General features: G+C 39.9%; 1 protein-coding gene across 1 annotated transcript in view; it reads left to right on the plus strand.

Moving 5' to 3' along the window:
• Positions 1–15,109, plus strand: part of LOC128664902 (uncharacterized) — a 182,625-nt gene that overhangs the window by 16,488 nt on the left and 151,028 nt on the right. Inside the window, 2 exon segments of the mRNA XM_053719694.1 lie at positions 4,020–4,134; positions 5,358–5,532. Of these exon segments, the coding sequence (XP_053575669.1) occupies positions 4,020–4,134; positions 5,358–5,532 (290 nt within the window).

Raw genomic sequence — 15,109 nt, forward strand, 5'->3', positions numbered from 1 at the left:
GGAGACTGGGCCGCAGGGCAGTATTCCAACATGATAACCTCAAACACACCTCCAAGACGACCACTGTCTTGTTAAAGAAGCTGATGGTAAAGGTGATGGATTGGCCAAACATGTCTCCAGACCTAAACCCTATTGAGCATCTGTGGGGCACCCTCAAATGGAAGTTGGGTGAAGGTCTCTAACATCCACCAGCTCAGTGATGTCGTCATGGAGGAGTGGAAGAGGACTTCAGTGGCAACCTGTGAAGCTCTTGTGAACTCCATGCCCAAGAGGGTTAAAGTAGTGCTGGAAAATAATGGTGGCCACACAAAATATTGACACTTTGGGTCCAATTTGGACATTTCCACTTAGGGGTGTACTCACTTTTGTTTCCAACGGTTTAGACATTAATGGCTGTGTGTTGAGTTATTTTGAGAGGACAGCAAATTTACACTGTTATACAGGCTGTACACTCACTACTTTACATTGTAGCAAAGTGTCATTTCTTCGGTGTTGTCACATGAAAAGATATAATAGAATATTTGCAAAAATGTGAGGGGTGTACTCACTTTTGTGAGATACTGTATGTATATATATATATATATATATATATATATATATATATATATATATATATATATATATATATATATATATATATATATACCGTATTTTTGGCTCCATAAGACAGACTTTTTTCCCTCTCAAAAGTAAGGAGAAATGTCTGTGCGTCTTATGGAGCGAATGCAGGCCCTGTGCTTGCGTTTTTAGGCTAACTGGTACAGCTGATGAAGATACTGTGAGTATATGATACGTTCCCAGAGGTAGATAATTGTAGCACAATTAAGTGAGCAATGTCACTGCCTTAAAGCGTGTGTAATAATTGCTGAGTTGAGGAAGAGCGGGAGCGGATAACTTACCAATCGGTTCTGAGGAACTGCTGAAAGCCAGTTGTTGTGATTCAGAGGAGAGGAGAAGTGCTTCGCTTGCAGCAATCGATGCGTCTGAGGTGGGGTGTAACGGATGTCCAATAAAGTGCGTGGATCTGCTGACAGCCAGAGGAACAGTGCAGAGCTTACACAGACCCGGTATTCACAGAGCGGAGAAATCCCGCGACGGTCTTGGCTGGTTCCTTTGTGTGGGGAAAGTATACAGAGAGACTACTGTTATAACTCCCTATGAGGGAGGAGGTCCAGTGACCTTACTTGATTTAGTCTGTGCTACTGGTTCAGAGTAGTTAGGAAGACTAGCGGCAAGTCTGTAAAATCCTTGGAAACACCATAAGTTGTAGTCGAGACTGCAAGTTATGCAGAGAGGATTTTCGTTATTCCAGGATAGTAAGAGATTCCTTAGAGTCACTTCCAGGTACTGGATTTGCCAGGAGGTTTAGAAATTAGTTTTCCTCCTCTAAAAACTAGGTGCTTCTTATGGTCAGGTGCGTATTATGGAGCGAAAAATACGGTATATATATATATATATATATATATATATACAGTATATACTGCTTTATTTCATTCTATTCTTCAAATATCAACTTTTTTTTTAAGTTTTCAATTAGCTATATATTTGTATCCTTTAAGTGATTTAATGAATTGTTTAATCTTTGCTTCCATTCCAAATTGTATTTCAAATTGCTCACTAAATAATTGTCTATACATTTTACATGTAAACACTTTAAATGTAGGTTCTTTAATTGCTTTTCCTTTTATTTATGAATTTAGCTTTATACTCACATTCTTTTTCCTGAACCAACAAAAAAAATAACTTCTGTTTTTAATAATAGTTTTCCTTTACATACCTTATTAAAGGGACACAGAGTCAAAATGAAACTTTCATTATTCAGATAGATCACACAATTATAAACAACTTTCCAATTCACTTCCAAGATGTAAATGTGCACAATCATGCAATCTTTTATGCTGACTTTCTGAGGCACCACCTCCTACTGAGCATGGGCAAGATTCACAGAATATACGTATATGCATTTTGTAATTGGCTGATGGCTGTCACATGATGCAGTGGAAGGGAAAATAGAACTAACTTTAAAATTTGTCAGAAAGAATTTGACTACTCATTTAAAATTCAAACTAAGTGCATTTGCACTGTCTTTTTATTATGCATTTACTGATTATGCTAGTCTATTGTATTTAGTGGTCCTTTATATACCTGTCATAGAAATTTCACGTGCTGTTTTTTAACTGATGTCGGGGACATTGCCTTTTTCCAATTTTAATACTTTTACTCAACTGCCCCTTATTGTTATATTTAGAGCCTTCCATTTGCTGAACAATTTTACAATCACACCATAAATTAACCAGACCTCTGGTTAATTAAAAAAATGTCCCCCAATTGCCCGAATTTGCCCGTTTACGGGCGCGCAATAAATGTGCGCTCCACTTGTAATCTATCACTTATCTTTTATATTATTCAAATTCTGATATTTATAGATAGTTTTTTTTATCTTATACTGTATAACATTTTTCAATTCTATTGGAATCCCAGAGTCCAATCTAAAGTAATTTGATCTAATATAGCTAGATTGTAAAATTCAATATTAGGTAGTGAACCTTTGTTGAAAGTTTGCTAATTATTTTTTTTTCCATGAGAGCATACTGAGATAGACTCAGCAGTGTTTCAACAAGGTTTGTAACAATGTTATATATAGAGTGCTCATGACACGTGCACACGTCTTAGCCTTCCTCAGTATGCTCTCACAGAGCTACCTTTCAACAAGGGATACCAAAAGAAAGAGGAACATTTAATAATAGATAAAAATTGTAACCAAAGCGCCTGAAAGGCTGGGTCTGAACGAGGTGGATTAAACCAATTGACTTTAAAATAAAATTACACTTTAATTAAAGTGTAATTTTATTTTAAAGTCAATTGGTTTAATCCACCTCGTTCAGACCCAGCCTTTCAGGCGCTTTGGTTACAATTTTTATCTATCTATTTATTCTATTGACTACTAGGAGTCAATATCCAGAGCTAGGGTCCTGTAGGCAGGCGCTTAGTGTACATTCCACTGTCACTTGAACATTTAATAATAGTTAACTGGAAAGATTTTATTTTAATTGCTCGCTCTCCTCTGTCTGAATCATAAAAATGCCATTTTGACTTCCATGTCCTGTAATTGTTTCATTTTTGATCAGAAGTTTAATCTATTTGTAACCTCAGCTACTTAAAGGGACAGTAAACACCTTGAGATTATTTTTTTTTTTTTACATAAAATGATAATAAATATATTTTCATTATTTGTTTTGCCAGCATTTTATGGAATTAACTTTTGAGAACATTTCAATTCACAGACCTTGAAATGCACCTGCTGACTTCTCAAGGCTAACTCTGCTACATATATGTCATTAACTGGCTTTATATGATAACAGCTGCAAAGCAATGTGCTTTATAATAACATTATGACAGTAGCTAGCCTTGTTGTCTGCAAACTAAAGCCCAGATTGGCTCCTCCAAACAAGAAAAAGGGGCCTATATATCAAGCTCCGTATGGAGCTTGATGCCTGGTGTTTAAAGACCGCTGCTCCATAACCTGTCCGCCTGCTCTGAGGCGGCGGACAGACATCGCTGGAAATCAACCCGATCCAATACAATCGGTTTGATTGACACCCCCTGCTAGTGGCCGATTGGCCGCGAATCTGCAGGAGGCGGCATTGCACCAGCAGTTCACAAGAACTGCTGGTGCAATGATAAATGCCGACAGCGTATAGATGTGTATTGCGGATCATGTCCGTCCGCACAATAATAAATCGGCCCCAAAGGGTTGATTTTGTCTATTGAAAAATAATTGCTGTTAAATGGATTTTAATTTGTTTTAAAAATGTTTAGACTTGGCTGATATGTTATTCTATAGCAACACAACAGAAATGTCTTGTAATTACAAGGTGCTTACTGTCCCTTTAAATATAAATGACTCAGTACCCAGTGCTGCGGAATCTGTTGGCGCTCTACAAATAATAATAATATCAGGAACGTATTGGTTAGTTTCCTTGTATCACGCACAAATTCCTTGTTATTCTTCCTTGCAGATTTGTTATTTCAGATTCATCCAACAGTGCAGGAAGCTTTAGCGGAGGGTGAGCCGGTTGTGGCCCTGGAGAGCACCATCCTTACACATGGAATGCCGTACCCAGACAACGTCAGGTATGAGGTCATGTGTATTCTCTCTGTCATTATGTACTTTACAGTTAGCGCAATAAAAAAACCTGAATGATAAGAGCACAGAATGAATGACGGTGAGGCTTTTAGTGTAGTGCACTGGGAATAATCCAAAGTTCATGTAAAACTGATTGTAGCTCAAAGTAGTTCTCTTATTTCCTTTTGTTGTGAACCATTAAATGCAACAATGATTTATACTAAAAGGAAAAGTTTGTTGTATTGAATGATGTATTGCAAAAATAACATAACAAGACACAGAAATGCAAATCAAAACTAACAGATATCCAGATATATACAGTTGTTTAAATGCTTGATGGTCCTTAAAGGGACATTAGTGCATTATATACACATAGTATATATCAGCAATTAAAAGGGATACGAAGGTCAATATTAAACTAATATTAATTGACTTTTGAATTTTCTTCCTTTTTCAAATTCTGCCTCCTACTGACCATGTGCAAGAGTACACAGTGTATATGTATATGAGTCTGTTATTGGCTGATGACTGTCAAGTGATACAGAGGGCCAGTAAATTAAAGTCAGGTCTGACATAAAAAAAAAATCTACTGTTCCTTTAAAAATAAGAGTAAATTCAATTACATTGTTTTTTTATTATGTACTCGTTCGATTCTACTGTACTGAATGTAAAATAAATTTAAAGGGATACTGAACCCAAATTGTTTCTTTTATGATTCAGATAAAACATGCAATTTTAAACTTTCTAATTTACTCCTATTATCAAATTTTCTCCTTTCTCTTGATATCTTTATTTGAAAAAGCAGGAATGTAAGCTTAGCAGCCAGCCCATTTTTGGTTCAGCACCCTGGGTAGCCCTTGCTGATTGGTGGCTACATTTAGCTTCCAATCAGCAAGCGCTATCCAGGTGCTGAACCAAAGATTGATAAAATAAGTAAATTATAAAGTTACTTAAAATTACGTGCTCTATCTGAATCATGAAATAAAAAAATGTGTTTCATATCGCTTTAATATACCAAGAAAATCAAGGTTTTCTTTATTTCATAAGCTTTCAAGACCTCACAGGTCTCTTTTTCAGTTGTAGATAAAAGCCGTCTTAAAGGGATGAGGGGATTGGATGAGCTATCACAATTACTGTAATATTTTTATGTTGCAGGAGATAGGTTAGGAACTGAATATATATGTTATAGATATGTAATTGATATGGAATGACATTTTAATTCTCTTTTCAGAATGGCCAAACATGTGGAAGACATAATTAGGGAAAACGGCTCTGTACCAGCCACAGTGGGCATTATAAAGGGTAAAGTTCACGTTGGACTAAGAGAGGAAGAGCTTATGTTCCTGGCAGAAAACAAGAATTGTGTTAAAGTGTCTCGAAGGGACCTGCCGTTCGTTCTGAGCCAGGTACTCTAACCTGTTTGCAAACCGCAGCACGGTCTAAACTGCTACATTACAGGCTACATGACAGGCTACATTACAGGCTACATTACAAGCTACATTACAGGCTACATTACAGGCTACATTACAAGCTACATTACAGGCTACATTACAGGTGGACAGCAATAAAAAAAGAGGATGGTTAAAATATTTTAACCAACGCAGCTTAAAGTGGCCAAAACTTTTTTAGTGCCCACTATACTTTAATATAGAATATTCACAAGAGTAGTTTTTTTCCAATTTATTTTTTCTCCATTGACTTCTATGATGGAATACATGAACGCTAAGTCCAGATTTTTGCGCTAGTCATGTTACCGCTAGAGCAAAAACAGTATACTTTCAACTCATAATGTGAGTGTAACCCGACGAGCGCAATTAATGCTCAAGTGGGAGTGTTAATTTGTGCTCCACTTGTAATCTGGCCCTTAGTGTTTTAGTGATTCCTTATACTGTGCACATGACTTATGAACATACATACATATGTTTCATGCACTCACATTTACAAGTTGCTAGTAGTGATACCGTGATACATAACGCTTCGGGGCCTATGTGATATACATTACAACTTGCACACTACACAAAACAGTCGCTAAAACAGTGATAGTTTTTAGTAAAAGCATATTCACTTAGATTGTTATAAATGCGCAAAGACAGAATTCTCTATTAGGTTAGAATATTTTTTTTTTTATAAATTATTTTGTTATTGAGGTTTTGATAATATACAGAAACACGATAAAATATATATCCACATACATAAAGAACAGGCTTACACATCAACATATTCCAACAGTCTTTTTAGAAAAATAAGTGATGAACATGGACTTAATCAGTACTGTAGAAAAGAAAAATGCTCTATAGCGATACCAAACTATTTTTGTGACTTATTTGTGATGTGAGCAATTACGGTGGCTAAATGGAGTAAATGAAAACATATCATACACCCACCACCCAACTCAAGGATCGGACGTTTAAAAATCATAACTGATTAGAATGTTAACAATATGAGAGTGGATATAACACATCGAAACCTCCATTTTTTAATATAGCGAATGGTACTACCCGTGGATACTATGAGGCCACTCTTGGGCCTAGTTGGAGCCAGAATATACAAGAAGGGGAGATTTTAAAATGAAATGGTCACTCTTGGACCTAAAGAGGTGGGGTAGGTCAGCAGACAAACGCTGCTCTAAGTTGGAAGAGGGATGGGGTTGTTCATGACACTTAATGTAAATATTATTTTCTCCAACATTGGTGTGTCCGGTCCACGGCGTCATCCTTACTTGTGGGATATTCTCCTCCCCAACAGGAAATGGCAAAGAGTCCCAGCAAAGCTGGCCATATAGTCCCTCCTAGGCTCCGCCCACCCCAGTCATTCTCTTTGCCGTTGCACAGGCAACATCTCCACGGAGATGGTTAAGAGTTTTTTTGGTGTTTAAATGTAGTTTTTATTCTTCTATCAAGTGTTTGTTATTTTAAAATAGTGCTGGTATGTACTATTTACTCTGAAACAGAAAAGGATGAAGATTTCTGTTTGTGAGAGGAAGATGATTTTAGCAGACAGTAACTAAAATCGATTGCTGTTTCCACATAGGACTGTTGAGATGAAGTAACTTCAGTTGGGGGAAGCAGTTAGCAGACTTTTCTGCTTAAGGTATGACTAGCCATATTTCTAACAAGACCATGTAATGCTGGAAGGCTGTCATTTCCCCTCATGGGGACCGGTAAGCCATTTTCTTTGTCAAACAAACAGAATAAAGGGCTTATTATGGGCTAAAAAACTGGTAGACATTTTTATGGGCTAAATCGATTGCTTTATTTGGGCATTTTATTCATATTTATGCTGACAATTTGCATTTATAAACTTGGGGAACGTTTATTAAACGGCAGGCACTGTGTTAGACACCTTTTCCAGTCAGGGGGCCTTTCCTAGTTGTAGACTGAGCCTCATTTTCGCGCCATTACTGCGCAGTTGTTTTTGGAGAGCAGGGCATGCAGATGCATGTGTGAGGATCTAAAAATTGCTGGAAAAGCTTCTAGAAGGCGTCAATTGGTATCGTATTCCCCTCTGGGCTTGGTTGGGTCTCAGCAAAGACTATAGCTGGGACTGTATAGGGGTTAAATTTATAAACGGCTCCGGTTCCGTTATTTTAAGGGTTAAAGCTCTGAAATTTGGTGTGCAATACTATTAATGCTTTAAGACACTGTGGTAATTTTTGAACAATTCCTTCATACTTTTTCACATATTCAGTAATAAAGTGTTTTCTGTTTAAAATTTAAAGTGACAGTAACGGTTTTGTTTTAAAACGTTTTTTGTGCTTTGTTGACAAGTTTAAGCCTGTTTAACATGTCTGTACCTTCAGATAAGCTATGTTCTATATGTATGAAAGCCAATGTGTCTCCCCATTTAAATTTATGTGATAATTGTGCCATAGCGTCCAAACAAGTAAGGACAGTACTGCCACAGATAATGATATTGCCGAAGATGATTCCTCAAATGAGGGGAGTAAACATGATACTACATCATCTCCTACTGTGTCTACACCAGTTTTGCCCATGCAGGAGGCCCCTAGTACATCTAGTGCGCCAATGCTTATTACCATGCAACAATTAACGGCTGTAATGGATAACTCCATAGCAAATATTTTATCCAAAATGCCTACTTATCAGAGAAAGCGCGATTGCTCTGTTTTAAACACTGAAGAGCAGGAGGGCGCTGATGATAATTGTTCTGTCATACCCTCACACCAATCTGAAGGGGCCATGAGGGAGGTTTTGTCAGATGGAGAAATCTCAGATTCAGGAAAGATTTCTCAACAAGCTGAACCTGATGTTGTGACATTTAGATTTAAATTAGAACATCTCCGCGCACTGCTTAAGGAGGTGTTATCTACTCTGGATGATTGTGACAACTTGGTCATTCCAGAGAAATTATGCAAGATGGACAAGTTCCTAGAGGTTCCGGTGCACCCCGATGCTTTTCCTATACCCAAGCGGGTGGCGGACATAGTAAATAAGGAGTGGGAAAAGCCCGGCATACCTTTTGTTCCCCCCCCTATATTTAAGAAACTATTTCCTATGATCGACCCCAGAAAGGACTTATGGCAGACAGTCCCTAAGGTCGAGGGGGCAGTTTCTACTCTAAACAAACGCACTACTATTCCTATCGAAGATAGTTGTGCTTTCAAAGATCCTATGGATAAAAAAATTGGAAGGTTTGCTTAAGAAGATTTTTGTACAGCAAGGTTACCTTCTACAACCAATTTCGTGCATTGTTCCTGTCACTACAGCAGCGTGGTTCTGGTTTGAGGAACTAGAAAAGTCGCTCAGTAGAGAGACTCCATATGAGGAGGTTATGGACAGAGTTCACGCACTTAAATTGGCTAACTCTTTTATTTTAGATGCCGCTTTGCAATTAGCTAGATTAGCGGCGAAAAATTCAGGGTTTGCTATCGTGGCGCGCAGAGCGCTTTGGCCAAAGTCTTGGTCAGCGGATGTGTCATCCAAGACAAAATTGCTTAACATCCCTTTCAAAGGTAAAACTCTATTTGGACCAGAATTGAAAGAGATTATTTCAGACATCACTGGGGGAAAGGGCCACGCCCTTCCACAAGATAGGTCTTTCAAGGCTAAAAATAAGTCTAATTTTCGTCCCTTTCGCAATTTCAGGAACGGACCGGCCTCTAATTCTGCATCCTCTAAGCAAGAGGGTAATGCCTCACAACCCAAACCAGCCTGGAAACCGATGCAAGGCTGGAACAAGGGTAAGCAGGCCAAGAAGCCTGCCGCTGCTAACAAAACAGCATGAAGGAGTAGCCCCCGATCCGGGACCGGATCTAGTGGGGGGCAGACTCTCTCTCTTTGCTCAGGCTTGGGCAAGAGATGTTCAGGATCCCTGGGCGCTAGAAATAGTTTCTCAGGGTTATCTCCTGGAATTCAAGGAACTACCCCCAAGGGGATGGTTCCACATGTCTCACTTGTCCTCAAACCAAATAAAGAGACAGGCATTCTTACTTTGTGTAGAAGACCTGTTAAAGATGAAAGAAGTGACCAAGATAATTCAATGGGCGGAGGATCACTCCTGCCACCTGTCTGCGATCCACATCCCAGGTGTGGAAAACTGGGAGGCGGATTTTCTGAGTCGTCAGACATTCCATCCGGGGGAGTGGGAACTCCATCCAGAGATCTTTGCCCAAATAACTCAATTATGGGGCATTCCAGACATGGATCTGATGGCGTCTCGTCAGAACTTCAAGGTTCCTTGCTACGGGTCCAGATCCAGGGATCCCAAGGCGACTCTAGTAGATGCACTAGTAGCACCTTGGACCTTCAACCTAGCTTATGTATTTCCACCGTTTCCTCTCATTCCCAGGCTGGTAGCCAGGATCAATCAGGAGAGGGCCTCGGTAATCTTGATAGCTCCTGCGTGGCCACGCAGGACTTGGTATGCAGACCTGGTGAATATGTCATCGGCTCCACCATGGAAGCTACCTTTGAGACAGGACCTTCTTGTTCAGGGTCCATTCGAACATCCAAATCTGGTCTCCCTCCAGCTGACGGCTTGGAGATTGAACGCTTGATTCTATCGAAGCGTGGGTTTTCAGATTCTGTGATAGATACTCTGGTTCAGGCCAGAAAACCGGTAACTAGAAAGATTTACCATAAAATATGGAAAAAATATATCTGTTGGTGTGAATCCAAAGGATTCCCATGGGATAAGATAAAAATTCCTAAGATTCTCTCCTTTCTACAAGAAGGTTTGGAGAAAGGATTATCTGCAAGTTCTCTAAAGGGACAGATCTCTGCTTTATCTGTCTTACTACACAAAAGACTGGCAGCTGTGCCAGATGTTCAAGCATTTGTTCAGGCTCTGGTTAGGATCAAGCCTGTTTACAGACCTTTGACTCCTCCCTGGAGTCTAAATCTAGTTCTTTCAGTTCTTCAAGGGGTTCCGTTTGAACCTTTACATTCCATAGATATTAAGTTACTATCTTGGAAAGTTTTGTTTTTGGTTGCAATTTCTTCTGCTAGAAGAGTTTCAGAGTTATCTGCTCTGCAGTGTTCTCCGCCCTATCTGGTGTTCCATGCAGATAAGGTGGTTTTGCGTACTAAGCCTGGTTTTCTTCCGAAGGTTGTTTCTAACAAGAATATTAACCAGGAGATAGTTGTACCTTCTTTATGTCCGAATCCAGTTTCAAAGAAGGAACGTTTGTTACACAATTTGGATGTAGTCCGTGCTCTAAAATTCTATTTAGAGGCTACAAAGGATTTCAGACAAACATCTTCTTTGTTTGTTGTCTATTCTGGTAAAAGGAGAGGTCAAAAAGCGACTTCTACCTCTCTTTCCTTTTGGCTTAAAAGCATCATCCGATTGGCTTATGAGACTGCCGGACGGCAGCCTCCTGAAAGAATCACAGCTCACTCCACTAGGGCTGTGGCTTCCACATGGGCCTTCAAGAACGAGGCTTCTGTTGACCAGATATGTAAGGCAGCGACTTGGTCTTCACTGCACACTTTTGCCAAATTTTACAAATTTGATACTTTTGCTTCTTCGGAGGCTATTTTTGGGAGAAAGGTTTTGCAAGCTGTGGTGCCTTCCGTTTAGGTAACCTGATTTGCTCCCTCCCTTCATCCGTGTCCTAAAGCTTTGGTATTGGTTCCCACAAGTAAGGATGACGCAGTGGACCGGACACACCAATGTTGGAGAAAACAGAATTTATGCTTACCTGATAAATTACTTTCTCCAACGGTGTGTCCGGTCCACGGCCCGCCCTGGTTTTTTAATCAGGTCTGATGAATTATTTTCTCTAACTACAGTCACCACGGTACCATATGGTTTCTCCTATATATATTTCCTCCTGTCCGTCGGTCGAATGACTGGGGTGGGCGGAGCCTAGGAGGGACTATATGGCCAGCTTTGCTGGGACTCTTTGCCATTTCCTGTTGGGGAGGAGAATATCCCACAAGTAAGGATGACGCCGTGGACCGGACACACCGTTGGAGAAAGTAATTTATCAGGTAAGCATAAATTCTGTTATCGCTGTAATTCCCATAGACAGAAATTTCAAGGCAACTGACATTGTAAAGTTGCTTAAGAAGGTGAGTAATAAAAATCATGCGAACCGACGAATCTCTCTACTTTCCTAAGACGACGTTGTGTTCTATGGGTTGTCACGGACTTTCATATTCTAGGCTTAGATGTTAATACTCCTTAATGTCATATTGCGTTGATACCAGATGTATTTGTTTAGATGAAAACACACAGATACATGTATGCTTCGACCAAGAATTAATGGACACACATGGAAATTATAACTGTTCAATGTTTTGTTACTAGTTTACTTTGGTTATTTTGTTACAAAAAAAGAAGGAAAATTGTGAAAATGCAAGGCCCTCAATGTTGGGAACTTTACTGGTTCATCTTTCAAAGGGGTTCTACAGTTTGGACTCTATTGAACTCCTTATGGACTCACTTATCTGAGATATGTATGGACTCTATATTTAACACGAGGCCTAAGCCTTTAATCTTTGTTTTGCAAATGATCAACGTAATTTTTTATGACACATGTATGTTTTAAACAGAAATAAACAATTTTTCCTTAAAAAAATAAAATAAAAAAATCATGCGAACCATATAGCGCAGGAAAGGAGCTTTTACCTCAGAGGAAAAAAAACAAAAAAACTTGGAGATTATCTAAGGGCATTTCAACTATACAGGGAGTGCAGAATTATTAGGCAAGTTGTATTTTTGAGGATTAATTTTATTATTGAACAACAACCATGTTCTCAATGAACCCAAAAAACTCATTAATATCAAAGCTGAATATTTATGGAAGTAGTTTTTAGTTTGTTTTTAGTTTTAGCTATTTTAGGGGGATATCTGTGTGTGCAGGTGACTATTACTGTGCATAATTATTAGGCAACTTAACAAAAAACAAATATATACCCATTTCAATTATTTATTTTTACCAGTGAAACCAATATAACATCTCAACATTCACAAATATACATTTCTGACATTCAAAAACAAAACAAAAACAAATCAGTGACCAATAGCCACCTTTCTTTGCAAGGACACTCAAAAGCCTGCCATCCATGGATTCTGTCAGTGTTTTGATCTGTTCACCATCAACATTGCGTGCAGCAGCAACCACAGCCTCCCAGACACTGTTCAGAGAGGTGTACTGTTTTCCCTCCTTGTAAATCTCACATTTGATGATGGACCACAGGTTCTCAATGGGGTTCAGATCAGGTGAACAAGGAGGCCATGTCATTAGATATTCTTCTTTTATACCCTTTCTTGCCAGCCACGCTGTGGAGTACTTGGACGCGTGTGATGGAGCATTGTCCTGCATGAAAATCATGTTTTTCTTGAAGGATGCAGACTTCTTCCTGTACCACTGCTTGAAGAAGGTGTCTTCCAGAAACTGGCAGTAGGACTGGGAGTTGAGCTTGACTCCATCCTCAACCCGAAAAGGCCCCACAAGCTCATCTTTGATGAAACCAGCCCAAACCAGTACTCCACCTCCACCTTGCTGGCGTCTGAGTCGGACTGGAGCTCTCTGCCCTTTACCAATCCAGCCACGGGCCCATCCATCTGGCCCATCAAGACTCACTCTCATTTCATCAGTCCATAAAACCTTAGAAAAATCAGTCTTGAGATATTTCTTGGCCCAGTCTTGACGTTTCAGCTTGTGTGTCTTGTTCAGTGGTGGTCGTCTTTCAGCCTTTCTTACCTTGGCCATGTCTCTGAGTATTGCACACCTTGTGCTTTTGGGCACTCCAGTGATGTTGCAGCTCTGAAATATGGCCAAACTGGTGGCAAGTGGCATCTTGGCAGCTGCACGCTTGACTTTTCTCAGTTCATGGGCAGTTATTTTGCGCCTTGGTTTTTCCACACGCTTCTTGCGACCCTGTTGACTATTTTGAATGAAACGCTTGATTGTTCGATGATCACCCTTCAGAAGCTTTGCAATTTTAAGCGTGCTGCATCCCTCTGCAAGATATCTCACTATTTTTGACTTTTCTGAGCCTGTCAAGTCCTTCTTTTGACCCATTTTGCCAAAGGAAAGGAAGTTGCCTAATAATTATGCACACCTGATATAGGGTGTTGATGTCATTAGACCACACCCCTTCTCATTACAGAGATGCACATCACCTAATATGCTTAATTGGTAGTAGGCTTTCGAGCCTATACAGCTTGGAGTAAGACAACATGCATAAAGAGGATGATGTGGTCAAAATACTCATTTGCCTAATAATTCTGCACTCCCTGTATAGTGAAGCTAAGCTATAACAAACTGCAGGTCAATCTAAGAGACTATCCCGCTGAGTATAGATGGGAGGGCGCAAAATATAATAGGCACAAAAAACAACTGAAACAAAACATAAACCCTGCTGCCGTAGGATATGTGGGCAATACTAACTGTAGGGGATGACTATGGTACACTGGATGCTGTATGAGTGTGGTGTGATATGGTCAGTGTCTACTAGTTTCTCTAAATCCTAGGTTGCTAATAGGTTAGATGTGTTAGCCATAAGAGCTGTAAGTGCCATGGTATATGTCTAGTATATATGAGATCATTTGTCCACAGATATTACTCTGAGCATCTATACTGACACCTATATATTTCAAAGACTTGACGAGCATCATCATAAAACAGAAAGAATGAGTTAAAAAAGAAAAAAAACCATATCCAACAGTTGTAATATATCAGCATAGAGTGTTAGCTCAACATTAAACTGGGGTTAATAGGGCTGCAAGGGGGAAATGGGCCTTTATTCAAAATGAGTAAGTGAGATCACAGGCTTGAGTTCGTATTCTCACATTGGCAGCTTAGTATCCCTGGACTCTGCTACCCTATCCCGCATGCATAGGTTAACAAGTCAAAGTTCCCCTGCAATAGAGCCATTGAGGTGAAGGCATAGGAGGTTAACATGGGATGGGTTATATGCCAGGTATGTGGAGGAGGATCAACAACTCTCGGACTTAGATCCATAATTTGAGGTTGTGGGATCATGGCAGACTGGGGTGTAGCGCATGGGAATTCCGGTGTCAGGCTCCTGAGAATCCTCGGTACAAAGTCTACCCTAAGCACCCTTTTGACCGGCTGCATCTCCAGGGCCCTCAGGGCCGACCTCTCACTTGTAGTCGGAGTCTCGTTGTCAGATCCTTTCTGTGTCGGGATCTCCAGATGTCTAGTGTCTATAATACCTGCTCCGTCTACAGCTGTAAAAGTGTCCGCACTAGCCACCTCGTTCAAGTCTGCAGCACGTTCCCCTCTGCATCCGCTGTCAGTCGTGATCAGAGGACTTGCAAATGGTGTAGCTGTTGTATAAGCTGTAGCCTCATCCGTCAGCTCTGCTCTCGTGCTCAAGGTGAGGGAGGCATAGTGAACGTCCATTTTATAGGATATCCGTTGCAGGAGAGTTAGGATTTCCGCCTCTATTATGAGTTAGTATAGGGCTATGGTTTCTGATTACTTCGCAGCAAACACTTCAGTTTTATGTTGCACAACGATCCATGTATGAGAAAGTTAGGAATACA

The sequence above is a fragment of the Bombina bombina genome, chromosome 6 (genome assembly GCF_027579735.1).
Source record: "Bombina bombina isolate aBomBom1 chromosome 6, aBomBom1.pri, whole genome shotgun sequence".
Lineage (NCBI taxonomy): Eukaryota > Metazoa > Chordata > Amphibia > Anura > Bombinatoridae > Bombina > Bombina bombina.